The sequence below is a fragment of the Pristis pectinata genome, chromosome 7 (genome assembly GCF_009764475.1).
Source record: "Pristis pectinata isolate sPriPec2 chromosome 7, sPriPec2.1.pri, whole genome shotgun sequence".
NCBI lineage: Eukaryota > Metazoa > Chordata > Chondrichthyes > Rhinopristiformes > Pristidae > Pristis > Pristis pectinata.
The window spans coordinates 74,864,761-74,880,391 of NC_067411.1; the positions used below are offsets into that span (position 1 = coordinate 74,864,761).

Genomic DNA, 15,631 nt, shown 5'->3' on the forward strand with positions numbered 1-15,631 from the left:
TTGATTTTTTTTTTACTTCTGTGAGAAAGCAGGTATTAGTATTTTACATCTGAAAGATGTTTCCAAAAGCTGCCAGCTGGCAATAAAAAAAAATGTGTTGACCTTATGTGCTCAATCTTGGAATGGTGAAAAAGCAACACTGATTACCGAATTAAGGCTGATAACCTGCAGCTGTATTATGTTAACAGCTGAATATAATATGTTTAGGAATACAAATTGCTCATCTGAATGTTGAATTCTCCTTAATGTCCTTGGACATTGGACAATGAAACCTTCATCAATATAATTGTAGATCTCATAGTCAGTTGTAAAATGTAGTACAGAGATAATTGATTTTCTGACATAAAAAAGAGGGATGTAAAAGTTTGAGCATTGAAGGCACAGGAGGAGATGCAAGACAGGAGGTCGCAAATATGCAAACTCCATAGATGGCAATAGAGGTCAGGATGGAGCAGAGGTCGCTGGTGCTGAGACAGTCGCTCGATAGTTGTGTTGGTGTTCATTAGAAAATGGAAGAAGGACATTGTATCCAAATCTAAAGGTACTAAAAGCATAGATAAGTACTTTAAAAGTAAACTTCTGATTGAACAGACTGCAGAGATTTTTTTTTTGTGGCTTAGTTCTGCCTGAGTGAATAGCTGAAGAGGTTATGGAGGCAGTGGAAAGGAAGTATGTTTTAAGGCAATAGCCAAAAATGGACACTTTAGATCAGTTGGAAATATTAAATTGTCCAGTCATGTAATGTCTGACAGTGCATGAAAGTGTGGGGTAAAGTTTCAGCTGGATATTGTTTGCATGCAAATGGATTCTGAATTGGAGTCATAGGGCAATACAGCATGGATACAGGCCCAACCAGTCCATGCTGACCACATTGTCCACCTAGCTAGTCCCAACTTCCTGCATTTGGCCCATATTCCTCCATGTACCTATTCCAAGTGCTGCTTAAATGATACTATTGTACCTGCTTCAACCTCTTCCTCTGGCAGCTCATTTAGTGTACTCACCACCCTCTGCGTGGAAAAAGTTGCCCCTCGGGTCCCTTTTTATTTAAATCTTTCCCTTCTCACCCTAAATCAATGCCCCCTAGTTTTGGACTCTCCTACCCTGGGGAAAACACTTACCATCTACCTTATCTATGCCTCTCATAATGTTAAGCACTTCTATAAGGTCGCCCCTCATTGTCCTATGTTCCAAGGAATAAAGACCTAGCCTGGCCAACCTCTCCCTATAACTTAGGCCCTCTAGTCCTGGCAACATCCTCAAATCATTTCTGCACTCTTTCCAGTTTAACCATGTCTTTCCTATAACAGGGTGACCAAAACTGTACCCGGTACTCCAAGTGCAGCCTCACCTATGCCTTGTACAACTGCAACATCATGTCCCAACTCCTATACTCAATGTCCTGCTAATGAAGCCCAGTGTGCTAAATGCATTTTTCACCACCCTGTCTACTTGTGATACTGCTTTCAACGAACTATGCACTTGTACTCCTTGGTCCCTCTGTTCCATTACACTCCCTAGTGCCCTACCATTCATAGTACAAGTCTTACACTGGTTTGACTTTCCAAAATGCATCACCTCACACTTATCTGTATTGAAATCCATTTGCTACTCATCAGTCCACTTCCCTAGCTATTAAAGATCTCCCTGTAATCTATTATAACTAACTTCACTATCTATAGCACCTCCCAGTTTCGTATCATCTGCAAACTTGCTGATCAAGCCTTGTGCATTCACATACAAGTCATTTATAAATAACAAGGGTCCCAAAACTGACCCCTGCAGCACACCACTAGTAGTCATTCTCCATTCTGAGAAACAACCTTCAACCATCAGCCTCTGCTTCCTACTTTCAAGCCAATTTTGAATCCACTTAACCAGCTCTCCCTGGGTTCCATGGGACCTAACCTTCCAGACCAACCTGGCATGTGGGACCTTGTTAAAGGCCTTGCTAAAGTCCACATAGACAACGTCCAGTGTCCTACCCTTGTGTTTCCTCTTCAGAGCTCAAAGATTTGTCAAACACTATTCCCTGCACAAAGCCATGCTGACTCCTGCTAATCAGACTCTGTCTATCCAAATGCTGGTGGATCCTGTCCCTCAGAATTCCCTCCAGTAACTTTCCCTCCAGTAACTTCCCCACCTCTGATGTTGGGCTGACTGACTGGCTTGTAGTTCCCTGGCTTGTCCTTGCTACCTTTCTTAAACACAGTCACATTCCAGTCTTCAGGAACTTCACCAGTGGGGCTAACGATGAAGCAAATATCTCTGCAAAGGCCTCTGCAATTTCTTCTGGCCTCCCACAAAGTCTGAGGATGTACTCTGGGTCTTGGGGATTTATCCCCCCTTAATGCTCTGTAAGGCTGCAAATACCTCCTCTCTGGCAATATGAATGTTCTCCAAAACACCTCCACTTGTTTCCCTTATCTCTTGAACAACCATGATTTTCTCCTCTGAACACCGAGTAGAAATATTCATTTAAAAATCCCACCCACCTCCTGTGGCTCAAGACATAGATCAACAGGACCGCCTAAGGGGACCTACTCTCTCCTTAACCACCCTTTACCATAGAACCTCTTGGGATTTTCCTTAATCTTGCCTGCTAGATCCTTCTCATACCCTCTTTGCCCTCATGATTTCCCTCTAAGAATATTCTTAATCCTTTTATAGTCATCAAGAGATTCATTCGTCCCTGACCTCTTAAACCCAATATATGCTTCCTTTTTCTTGACCAGAGCCTCAGTATCTCTCATCAGCCAGGGTTCCCTAAACTTGCCAGGTTTAACCTTCGCCCTAACAGGAACATGCTGCTCCTGGAGTCTTGATATCTCGCTCTTAAAAGCCTCCTACTTGCCATTCATTCCTTTTCCTTCAAACAGACTCTCCCAATTGACCTCTGCTGGATCCTGCTTAATTCCCTCAAAATTAGCCCTGCTCCAGTTTAGGACCTTTTTAACTTGTGGACCTATCCTATCCTTTTCCATCACCATCTTAAAAGTAATAGAATTCTAGTTGCTAGAGCCAAAATGCTTCCTGATTTGCCACCTCTGTTATTTGCCCTGCCTCATTCCCCAAGAGGAGTATTGCAACCTCCTGAGTAGATCCCTCTATATATTGACTCGAAACTTTCCCAGATATATAAATTCCACCCCCATCCAGGCTCTTAACACTGGGTGGCCTGGTCAATAGTGGGGAAATTAAAATCTCCCACTAGTACAACTGTGTTTATTCTTGCTATGAGGAATTTCTGTGCACTCCTGTTCAAGTTCCCACTAACTGGTGGGGGGCGGGGGAGTGGGGTTGGTGGTCTATATATACTGCCCCACTAGAGTGACCCTCCCCTTGTTCCTAACTTCTACCCATATGGCCTCCTTGAATAATCCTCCAAGATATTGTCTCTAAGCACTGCTCTTATGTCCTCCCTCATCAAAAAGGCAACACCGTTTCCTTGCTTATCCGTCATGCCTGTAGCATCTGTATCCTGGAACATTGAACTGCCAGTCCTTCCCTTTCAGCCATGTTTGTTATGGCCATAACATCCCAGTCCCTGGAGCCAATCCACACTGAGTTCATCCATTTTGTCTGTTAATCCTTGTGCATTGAAATAAATGCAGTTGAACTGAGTATTCCTTTCCCTTCCTTTTACTGTGCTCTGGCTAACCTGATTACTAAACTTGCTCTTGCAGGCTACTGCTTTATCCCATGACTTGCTACTCCCGCCTGCCAATCTAGTTTAAATCTTCCCTCATAGCATTAGCAAACTTCCCTACAAGGATATTGGTCCCTCTCGGGTTCAAGTGCAACCTGTCCCTCTTGTACAGGTCACCTCTATCCCTGAAGAAATCCCAGTGGTCCAAGAAACTGAATTCTTGCACCAATTCTTTAGCCACAAATTTGTCTGGCCTATATTTCTATTTCTGATCTCACTTGCATGTGAAACTGGGAGTAATCTGGAGATCACTACCTTCAAGGTCCTGCTTTTTAACTTCTTGCCTAACTCCTATACTCATTCTGTAGGATCTCATCCCTTGTTCTATACATGTCATTTGTACCAACATGTACAACGATTTCTGGCTGTTCACACTCCCGCTCAAGAATTTTTTTGCAGCCACTGAGAGACTTCCTTGACTCCGGTGCCTGGGAGGCAACACATAATCCTGGTGTCTCTTCTGTGGCTGTAGAATCTCTGGTCTGTCTCCCTCACTATTGAGTCTCCTAGACCTGAGTGCTAGTGCCAGAGACCTGACTGCTGCTTTGTCCCTGAAAGATTCCCCTTAACATTATCCAAAGAGGTATACCTGTTAATGAAGGGAATGGCCACAGGGGAACCCTGCACTGTCTGACTACTTCCTTTGCTTTTCCTGGTGGTTAACCATCTTATCTGAAGCATGTACCTTGGGTGTGACCACCTCGGTAAAAGTCTCATCTATGATGTTCTCAGAATCCTGCATGACCCTGAGTACATCCAGCTCCAGTTCCTTAACCTGGTCTGACAGGAGGTGCAGCTGGGTGCACTTCCCACAGATGCAGTCATCAGGGAGACAGAGGTTCCCTGACTTCCCACATCTTGCAGGAGGAGCATTCCACTGCCTTCCTGCCTATACTGAGTCAAGTGCTAAGGATGAATAAGAAATTTTAAAAACTTATCCTACTGAAGTAACACATTGTCAATCATGACCTACAATGTAATAATTTAAAAATTATTGCTGCTTCTCACTGAAACCTCTAGCCAAAGCCTCAAGCCCCCACTCTTGCCCTGGCCCACTTTCCCAATGGCTGCTCCACTTAACCTCACCTTCCTTTTATTGGATAAAGTGTCTTCTAATTAGCCAATTAATGAGTCTTGCCTTTTTTGCACTCGCTCTAGTCTCCTGAATCCTGATGGATAGATTGATAGATAACATTGAGCAGCATCATAATCTTAACTTGCATGTGTTTTCATGCAGGAGTTGACTTTCAGATGAAAACTTTGGTTGTGGATGGAGAGCAAACAATATTGCAGTTGTGGGACACTGCAGGCCAAGAAAGGTAATTCAGAAATATGCAAGTTTGAAATTGTGCTACATCTAATCCAAGCCCAAATGTATATGCAACAAGAACATTTCATTTTTCATTTTGAGCAAAGGGGTCCTTGCTCTCAAAACATCTGAAGCCAGTAACCTGTAAACTTAATGATCTGACTTCTGATATAATGATTAAAAAGAAACATTTTATCCTATTGTGCATCTTAGCTGGACATAACAGTAATCCAATATTCCTGAGCCTAAAGGCTTAAAAATAATTTTGGTTTCCACTGTAAACTTTTCTGGAAGGTTTACTACACATGTATGTTTAGTAAAAGCAGAGTTTGGCTGCTTCAGTCTACTGGCATTTTGCCAAAGCTTGCATTCATGCAAGCGATATTACATGGAGAATAAAGATGGAAATTTTAATTTTTAACTTCAAACTGATCATCATGGTTTCTATAAGGATCTGTGACATGCTGACAGTGAATACCTAAAACTAACTTAGTTTCCTACTGAATATAAAAAAAATTACGAAAGAAAACTTTGAGCTTAGTTATTACATTGTAGGTAATGATTGACAATGTGTTACTTCAGTAGGATAAGTTTTTTTCTATTGTTCAAAAAAAAATAGAACTAAATCTGTTTCAGATTTCGGAGTATTGCCAAGTCTTACTTTAGACGTGCGGATGGTGTTCTATTGCTATATGATGTCACCTGTGAGAAAAGTTTCCTCAATGTACGTGAATGGGTTGACATGATTGAGGTGAGCATTAAAATTTACATTGTGTGTGACTGCTGCAATGGATAGTGTAAACTTGGGTTTTGATCAATATCAAGTTTCTATTCATCTCCAATATGCCTAAATAATTTGACTGCATGATCCCCATTTTTCAGTTAAAATTATATCTGGATGGTGATTTAATAGCATCAACCTATAGTATGTATACAACATAACTCTCTTACTGAAATTATGGTATCAAACCTTGCTGTAACTTTTCTGTCAGCTGCCTACTATTGGCATGGAGTGATTTTTTTCCCCCCCCCCCCCCCCCCCACCCCCCCAAGGTGATTTCTGTTTTTGACTTCATTCTGGAACTCTCTTGCTGAACTTGATAGGAAAATCCCTGTGACAATATGCCTGCAAAAGTTAAGCACCCGAGCTATTGACCAGCTTCTGTAATAACATTTTTAGGAGTGACACGAGCATCAGTCCACAAGAAAGATCTTTCTCTTGTCGCTGTACTTGCAGAGATGGGTTGGATTGCATACTTGTGTGACAATCCTACAAAGCTGGTTGTCAATGCAGGCTGAGGAGGGGGCAGAGGGGATTCGGGGAAATGTAGATTGGGTATATGAGTGTAGGACGCATTCCATATGGAAGACCAGGTGGAAAAATGTGAGGTCATCCACTTCGGTGCATGTATAAATAACATGGAGCAGTTTTCTTTTTAAGTGATGAAAGACTGAAACATTTTTTTGTGTTCAGGGGGATCTTTCAGAAATCCACTGAAATTTAGCATACAATGTGTAAAGCAATTATGAAGGCAAATTTTATGTTGCCCTTTTGTGCAAGAGGGTTTTGGTACAAGAACTAGAGAGATTTCCTGGTGAGATCACATCTGAAATATTGTACACCAATTTGATTTAAGGAAGGTCTGTACAGGAGGGAGGAATGTTTAAGCAAACTGGGCCTATGTTTTCTAGTTGTATGGGTTAGGAAGTTGTGGGCATGCTATGTTGGCACTGGAAGCATTGCAACACTTGCAGGCTGCCCCCAGAACACTATGCAAAAGATGCATTTCACTGTTTCAATGTACATGTGACTAATAAAGAGATCTTATTTTGGTTCAGAAGAATGAGTGCTGATCTCATTGAAACGTACAAAATTGCTACAGGGTTTGACAGGGTAGATACAGGGGTGATATTTACCCTGGTTGTGGTGTCTAGAGCTAGGGTTCAGAGTCTCAAAATAAGGGGATGTCCATTCAGGACTGAGGTGAAATGCAATATCTTTACTCAAAGAATCTTTGGACAAATGGTCCATGGATGCTGGGTCACTAAATTCAAGATCTAGATCAATTGATTTTTAGGTATTTGGGGAATTGAGGAGTTTTGGAATTGTCAAATCTCAAGCTTGAGGAGATGAATGGCCTTCTCATTTAATTTATTCTCTTGTGTCTTTGTACAATGTGGTGTAAAATCTTAAAACCAAACATGCAGCATTAGCCAGTCACTTGGGCTCATTGTGTCAGTTTAAGCTCTGAAAGTAGTTCAGAAAAAAAATACTGTTATGATGGTCATATCCATTTTTCCTTTAAAGGATTCAACCAATGAAACCATACCCATTATGTTGGTGGGGAACAAGGTGGACCTGAGAAACAGAGCAATGCAAGAGGGGCAAAAGTCCATCCCCACCAATTATGGGGAGAAATTGGCAATGGTGAGAATTTAAATTATTGAAAGCATTGTTTTAAATCTATAGGAGTGGAGTGTTAAAGCAGAAAGTTATGCTTTTGTTTTCATTTCTTGACTTGCAATTACACAATGAGTTGCTTTTGCAAATCTCCCCGTATGTTTCAGTTTTCTTGTATTGCTGAGCATGAAATGTCATTAAACTATTCTATGATAAAATAGATTCCTCTGGCAGACAGCAATTGGTTGAAGTTGCACAAAGCAACTTGGGCAGCACACTGGCTCAGCTAGTGGAACTGCTGCTTCATAGCTCCAGCAACCCAGATCCAATCCTGACCTCCTGTACTGCCTTTGAAGTTTGCATGTTCTCCCTGTGGTTGCGTGGGTTTCCATTGGGTGCTGTGGTTTCCTCCCACCGCTGAGGTCTGTTAATTGGTTAAATGGCTACTAATTTTCCCTAGTTTGTAAATGAATGGTAGAATTGGGGAAGGGGGAGTTGATGGAAATATGGGGCAAATAGTGTTAGTGGACGCTTGATGGTCAGCATATGTATGGTGGGCTGAGGGGTCCATTTCTGTGTGGTAGTACTGATTTCATGGCACACAGTTTGGCAAGAAGCAAAGGAGATAAATGCATTATTTAATCAAACTTTTAAAAATCTAAACATAACCTGTTATAGTTAGTTTTTGGATCTAAGACTGATTCTGATGCAAAGTATAGTTGTGTGACATATTAGTCAGTAGTGAATCATCCTTTTGGGTGGTATTTCAAGGATACAAATTGATATTCATTCCTCCTATTAAATCTTTTTTTATTGACAGACCTACAATGTGCTGTTCTGCGAAACAAGTGCCAGGGAAGGTTCGAATATTATCGAAGCAGTCCTTCACCTTGCTAGGTAATCACTGATTTGATTAAGTATATCGGCAAGTCCCATGGAGTTGTTCTTGATGCAAGAGTAAAGTCAAAAGTGAGCTTGATGGTATACAGTACTATAATTGGAAAAAGGTGCATCAAATGTCCATTGAGCTAAAAGGAGTGAGAAGGAGAACTTTTTTTCCTATAAATGATCAGACCTATAATTGACCTGGAGGTACTTAATAAAGAGGGAGCGAGTTAGAGAGTTAAGAGTTTTGATCAGTTAAATGCATATTGCAGTTTGTTTTTGTTCTTAATGTGAGATGTCATATGGAGGTATGATATTCACATCTGGGACTAATGTTGCAAATCAAGTGGGATGTGGATTGAGTGGGTGAGCTGAAACAAATGTAATGTTATTATTCTAATCATATTCAGCAGGGAACCCACTATGGCTATATGATGTCCTCCATGGCTGTAGGTTATTGAGAATACGTTTCTTTCTGCATTGATCCCATGTGTGTGCAAAAATCAAAATTACATTATTCAGTGCACTTCTAAATCTTACAACATTCAGCATTAAAATTGCAATTCTGTATTCCCCTATATAATAGGGTGCAACTTATTCAAAAATGCCAAAGGGATTTGTTGCTTTTGAACCATTATTTGGAGATTCTGAAATAAGAAAATACGTTAATTTTCTTTTCGGTAACCACATAGTGGCACTTGTGGGTTTCCACACATTATGGCGGTAATTATGGAGGGAATTTGTGGAGAACCTTGCCTACCTAGAGAGTGCTAAAAACATAGACACACTGCCAGTGTCATCAATTTAAAATAGTTATAAAGTGTCTTAATTTCCAAAATGCTAAACAGATGAATACAACTGTTGTAAAATTAGGCAGAAGTGCTCTGTGTGAGACCAAGTTTCACATTCTTTAAAGTTGTGTAGAGCATTGATGTAATCCATGTTTATAAACTGATATTTTATAGCACTTGCCTATTGGGCAAAGTATGAGACTTAAATGATAATCATTTACCATCTGGACAATGGTATTTCTTGTCAGCATGATAATCACTTTATTGGTGATAATTTAATTGTCAGATTACAAGACTCAATGTCTCAGTGTATTTTTCAGTACTGTGGCTTCCACTATTTTAAGATGAGGATTTTTAACACAGCTTCAACCATTTTTTGATCTGTTTCTCAAATGATTAGTGTTTGTATTTTTATATACAGGCATGTGAGTTTGTCAAAGACTAACTTTAGAATCCTCACACTGCACTGAAAGTGTTTGTAGGAAGTACCTTTCTCCCATTTTTCCTTGGAACCTTTCAAGAAAGTACATGAAACCTACACTCTGGAATACTGGTGTTCCTAATATCCACCATGACCATGTTGGAAAGCAGTGTTAAGATTTGATTCTTTAACTGTGACTCCCGAGTAATGGCTTTGCTTGCTAATTTTGAATGACCTTCAATTATGCTGAGTATCCCAACAGTTTGTAGGAGGACTTTGATAATGCTTTGCATTTTAACACCTGCTATATTAGATCTTCCTAATCCTTGTACAGAATTTACTTGGTACACTGAGTGAAGGCACTTCTGCAGATTATCTGTTTAATTGAGTTGGTTCTTGAATTTACTACATAACTGAATTATTTTTCAATCTGTTATCTGTATCTGGGAGATTTGATTAGCCTACAAGGGCTAGAAATGTTAACATTATGAAATGATGTTCCACTTTTGGCGCACAGAATAAGTCGTGTAACTCACTATGCCGGGGTAGCAAAAAAAGAGCAGGTCTTGCCCTGCCCTGCCCCATGTTGCAGTATTGTGCTATGCTCCCAAACTCTTTCAAATTAACCAGTCAAAGCTGAATATTCAAGAGTTCTGCGTTGTAGGACTTTCTACTGGGAACTATTGTCCCTTGTCAAGTATTACAAGAAGGAACCAGCCCACTTAACTGTGGTTTCAACAAGCAGCAAGAAAAATTTTCTTGGTATAGTTGGATTTGAACCTGGGAGGAAATGAATGAAGTCCTAATCCCTTGCTGCTTCCAATCATTTATCTGGTAATGGTGCTCAGCAAAAAGGATCTGGATTCATCTATTTTTTTCAATCCAAATTATTTCAGTCAAATTTTGATTAAACATTATTAAATCTACCCTGTTTTCACATTTCTGATTAATTCATTCCACAGGGAAGTGAGGAAAAGAGGTGACAGAATGGATATGGACTCTGTAACTAGTTTGTCCAACACACAGCTGAACAAGAAGCCACCTATGAAAAACTGCTGCACTGCTTAAAAACTATGAAGAGTCACTATGATTGAAGTGCACAATACTTTGCATGTTTGCATTTATTTTGTAATCAAGATACATTATTTAGCACTTTTAGGAATTTTGAAATATGAATGTTATAAAATGAAGTTGAAATATAGAGTTGAACAAATGAAGAGACCAGCTGAAGAGCAAGATTAAATGAGAATTAGAAATAAAATGCAGTTAACTATGTTTGTACAGCAAGGAGTGAGATCATTCTGCCTCCCTGGCCAATGTATGAGCCAATAATATGACTGTTTCAAAAGTAATGATTTCCATAATTATTTGTATATAGTGGTCTTATTTACATTTCAAGTTTAAAGATTTGAATAATATTGCTACTTGAGGTTATTTTGACTCCTGTTACCTCCGTCCATCTATTTATTCTGTTGAAAAACTAATGCAAACTCGGGCTTTGTGGAGCATTTTACAGCACTTAATGTAAATAAAATTATTTTTGTGACATAGAATAAATATTAAGCTGTTATGTGAAAGTATATTAAACGATGCATTGCATTTCAGCAGTCTTTGTGAATCTTTTAATGTTTTGATTTTTTAAATTGAACTGATCAATGTTCTCTGCAGCAAGTTAAAATATGATGACTTGCCTTTTCCTGGTGCTTTAAAGTTGACATGCCTTTTGTGTGTGCTTTCTCTTTCCCCTCAGGTGCTTATCCTTGAATGATGTAATGTAGAAAAGAGGCAATGACCATGACTAACTGCATTTGAAAGTGGTAGGTAGGCAGTGAAAATACATGCACTCTCTCAAACATTCATTTTTCTCACATCCTTCTCCCTACCACTTCATTTACTGCATTGCTCCTGATTTTGTTTTTCCCACCCCCACCTACAATAATCTCTGAACTTTCCATTGTCACTGCACACTTGATGCTCTAAATAACCACATTGGCCATGTGAAAAACACAAATGTAATAAATATGTACTCTAAATGCCACCACCACCAAGAATTTGTATTGCCCCTTTAATGTAAAAATACATGGTGAGGCAAAACTTAACAAAAAAGGGTGCAAAACCAAACAGGGAAACACTGCAAAGTGACTAAAATCTTGGTCATAGAGTTTGAGGGTAATCATATGAGAGAAGTGGCAAAGATTTTTTTAAGGCACTACTTGGAGCAATGAAACTAGGAACGTGAATAGGAGGATGAGCACTTAAATCTGAGACACTAAGGGATCGAGATCTATTGGAGATTACATGCAGGATATTGCCAGCCAGCTGAAGTAGAAGGGGTGAAAGATGGAGGACTGATGAAGCAATCAAGTGTCTGTGTTAAAAGTTTGACTGAGGAATTGAGCGGCAAAATATTTGAGGCACAAATGGCCTTTCTCTGCTCAAAGATTTGTTCTGGTGATGAAAATAGACATTAATTTGTGATGGTGAGGACATAATATAGTGTTTCAGACTTGGAAAGTAAAAGATCAACTGTTATAGATTGAAATTGAGGAAGCTGTTGGTAGCCCTTTTGAATAGGTGAGCAAGGAGAGGAAATATTCTGAGTTGGATAGGATGGGAGCTTGGGTTCTACTTGGTATAATTAATGGTAGGGTGGAGATTTAATACAAAACTGGCAAGACTGCCAGATAATCAAAATATTTGAGTCTTACAAGGGTATGAAACAACTGCATAACTAACTTGGAGTGGTCCTGACCTTGTCAGCATGTAACTTGCTGTTTATTCTGCAAGTAAGTGGTATTAGCCCAACACCTTGGCTTTTCAAAGACAAGGTCATATTTAAAATGATATTTGGACTATACATGTTGGTTGTTCTCAATATCCTGAAATTAAAATGTTACCCTAAACAAATGGATGAAGAGGCACACCCTGACTCTGAAGATGTCTGTGTTAGTCCGAGCAATATTGTAACCATTTGGATTTGGCGGCTATTTCCATAATGTGGTAGTCCATTGTTGAGGGAAAAATCAACAGACTTTTGGAAATCATGGTGTGATACTGATTATGCACACTTTGTTGTAATTGTGTTAGTATTCTTCAGCCTTCTCCTGCTGAAGTTATTTCTAGTTAATGCCATTAAGCCAAAAGATGGGTCATCCAAACAGCATTTAAGAAATGAGCCTCAATTTCATGTTAATGAGATTTGCATTCACTAGATTTATGAATTTGCAGGAGGACTCTACAATATTTTATGCTTGTGGTGACTCTTGGCTTTCTATATCTGCATAAATATGTCCTATTTTGACAACTTTCACAAGATTTGAGGGTTTGGTGAAATGCCAGTGTTTACTGCTCTTTAGTTGCTGTGTAATCCGATTAGAATTGAGAAATACTCTGCTACTTAGCAGTGATGTCAACAGCACCAGATACAGATGGGTATGTTTTGCAAAACTGATTAATGGATCCTTAATGCCAATGTTTCTGAAATATTACAAAAACCTGTTTAAATTTTTGTAATCCTAGCTTTTTGTGTATATAAAGTTGAAAAGGTGGATGAGGATTTACATTTTGAAACAACCGTTGACGTGAAGGGGCTTGCTTATAATCTCTGCTTCCTTTTGCATTATGAGATTTGTGGTGCAAAATATCAGAAGAAATAGGTGGGCATACATTATGCTGTACTTTATCTATTCAGGAAGGTATCCAGCAGTGTGCTATTACATATGAGTGAGGAAATTATTGAATCAATTGTGGTAATTGCATTTGCTTTATGTGATCTCCAAGGCATTGTGCAGTTAATGTATGTGGATTGAAGGAGCCCCAAGTAAACATAAGAACATTAGAAATTGAAGTAGGATTAAGCTATGCAATCTACTTATCAATATGGTCATGGCTGATCTGAGCTTCAGCCTCTGCTCCACTTTCCTGGCTCCCTTTGATCCTAGCTTCTCCTGTCATCCAGAGATCTGTTCCAATCTCAGATTTGGCATCCATGGCCCTCTAAGAAAGTCTTCTTCATCTCCACCTTGAACAGACATCTCCTTATTCTAAGGTAGTGTCCTCTAGCTCAAGATTCTGAGGGTACTTGACAAGGGAGATGCTGTGTCTTAATAAGATAAGCTCTCATTCCTCTTTTTAAAAAAAAAATCCACAGTACAGGGGCAATTAACTCAATTTTTTTCATGTGTAGTGATTCTTCAAACAAAAATGTGCTGTTCTCTTTGTATTCATTCATTCATTCGTAAGAGATCCCATCAGATAGGAGAATCATGTGGTGTGCCTTTTATTCAGTAGTGTAACATTTGCCATAGATATTCGGTCTGCTCAAACAACTTGATGTAAATAATTCATGTGCTTGCAAAATAAATGGCTTTCTCTTCTGGGGATACATTGTATATATTTTGCCTTCATCTTAAGATTCCATCTGTTGAACTTTCCTCAAATAAGGAGTTGAAAACTGTGTACACAACAATCAATGTTATCTTGTTAAAGCCCTGTACAATTCCCTATTTAAATTGGTAAACTGGTAAATTGGTTTATTGTCACATGTACTGAGGTACAGTGGAAAAACTGTTTTGTATGTCATTTGTACAGAATTTCATTGCAACAGTGCATTAAAGCAGTGCAAGGGAAAACAATAACGATGAAGTATAAAGTGCTACAGTTCCAGAGAGTGCAGTGCAGGCAGACAATAAGGTGCAAGGCCATAATGAGGCAGATTGAGGTCAAGGGTCATCTTAATGCACTAGGGGGCCAGTCAAATGTAGACAATCCATCGAGGGGAGGCTGGTTTCCATGATGTGCTGAGCTGTGTCCGCAACTCTGCAGTTTCTTGCGGTCATGGACAAAGCAGTTGCCATACCAAGCTGTGATGCATCCGGATAGGATGCTTTCTATGGTGCATCGATAAAAGTTGGTGAGTGTCAAAGGGGACAAACTGAATTTCTTTAACCTCCTGAGGTAGTAGAGGCACTGGTGAACTTCCTTGGCTGTGGTGTCTACATGGTTAGACCAGGACAGGCTATTGGTGATGTTCAGTTCTTGGAACTTGAAGCTTTCAACTCACTTGACCTCAGCACCATTGATGTAAACAGAGGGGGCAGTGCATCCACTCCTATTTCTTTTGCAATAGAAAAGATGTATTCTCAGTTATTTTGTTTTCAATTTGATGATAATTGGTCTTTATGCCTTTTGTTCCATCACTATAATGTATGACCACAATAATAGCCTGTTAAAGTATGTAACACCTTTTATCCATCAAGTCTGCTGAGTCTAACTTCAGATTCTAAAACTGCCATGGTGGGATTTGGAGCAATTCTCTTGATTGGCAATCCAAAGATTTTACTTAAGTAAGAAATTAGACTGGATCTTGCTGTGTCAGTGTTTGGAAGCTCAGACCCCCTCCTCTGATCCTGACAGTTGTCAGGAAGGTTGAATTTAAAGTACAATTAGGTTTTGTACTCTATGCATAAAGGTTACAGCAGGTGATTTAAATTCCATTTCAATTGTTACAATTACATAGTTTTCAACAACTTGAGTGTAGACAAATAATTCCCTAGATTATGTACACACAATGGGAGCATATCTCAACTGAATATTCAAACATATTTGTTGGGACAAAGTAATTCATACAGATGGCCTAAACGCTTCTGAGCACAAAACCCCAGACATTCAAACCACAACTTCTATCACTATATTCAGAGATGGCTCTCTGGATATGCCCCAAATATTGACTAAACAAATGTCTTTAACTATGCATTAAATGGCAAGATGGCCACTTGGGAGTTTCAATGTGGTCTGGTTAACATAAACATTCATTTCTCATTTCACATGTAATATACAGTGGTCCCATGCCCAATGACTGGTTTCAGTGTTCTTAACGTAACACCCATCAAAACTTTAATATCTTTGACAAGAATTTCTTCTACTGACAATTAGTACAGTTTCCAAAGTATATTTCTTAAAATGATCAATTCTCAGAATTGGCTCACCCATAGAAGATGGAGGGTGGTGGTAGATGGAGTGTATTCTGCCTGGATGTCGGTGACCAGTGGTGTTCCACAGGGATCTGTTCTAGGACCCCTGCTCTGATTTTTATAAATGACTTGGATGAGGATGT

At 39.4% G+C, this 15,631-nt stretch overlaps 1 protein-coding gene across 1 annotated transcript in view; it reads left to right on the plus strand.

The window, feature by feature from the left end:
* The window catches only part of rasef (RAS and EF-hand domain containing), a 49,223-nt gene extending 38,097 nt beyond the window's left edge, over positions 1-11,126 (plus strand). Inside the window, exons 14-18 of the mRNA XM_052019685.1 lie at positions 4,947-5,028; positions 5,655-5,769; positions 7,327-7,446; positions 8,240-8,316; positions 10,479-11,126. Coding sequence (XP_051875645.1) covers positions 4,947-5,028; positions 5,655-5,769; positions 7,327-7,446; positions 8,240-8,316; positions 10,479-10,584 — 500 coding nt within the window. The 3' untranslated portion in view covers positions 10,585-11,126. The remainder of the gene's footprint in view (positions 1-4,946; positions 5,029-5,654; positions 5,770-7,326; positions 7,447-8,239; positions 8,317-10,478) is intronic.
* The last annotated feature ends 4,505 nt before the right edge of the window (positions 11,127-15,631 follow it).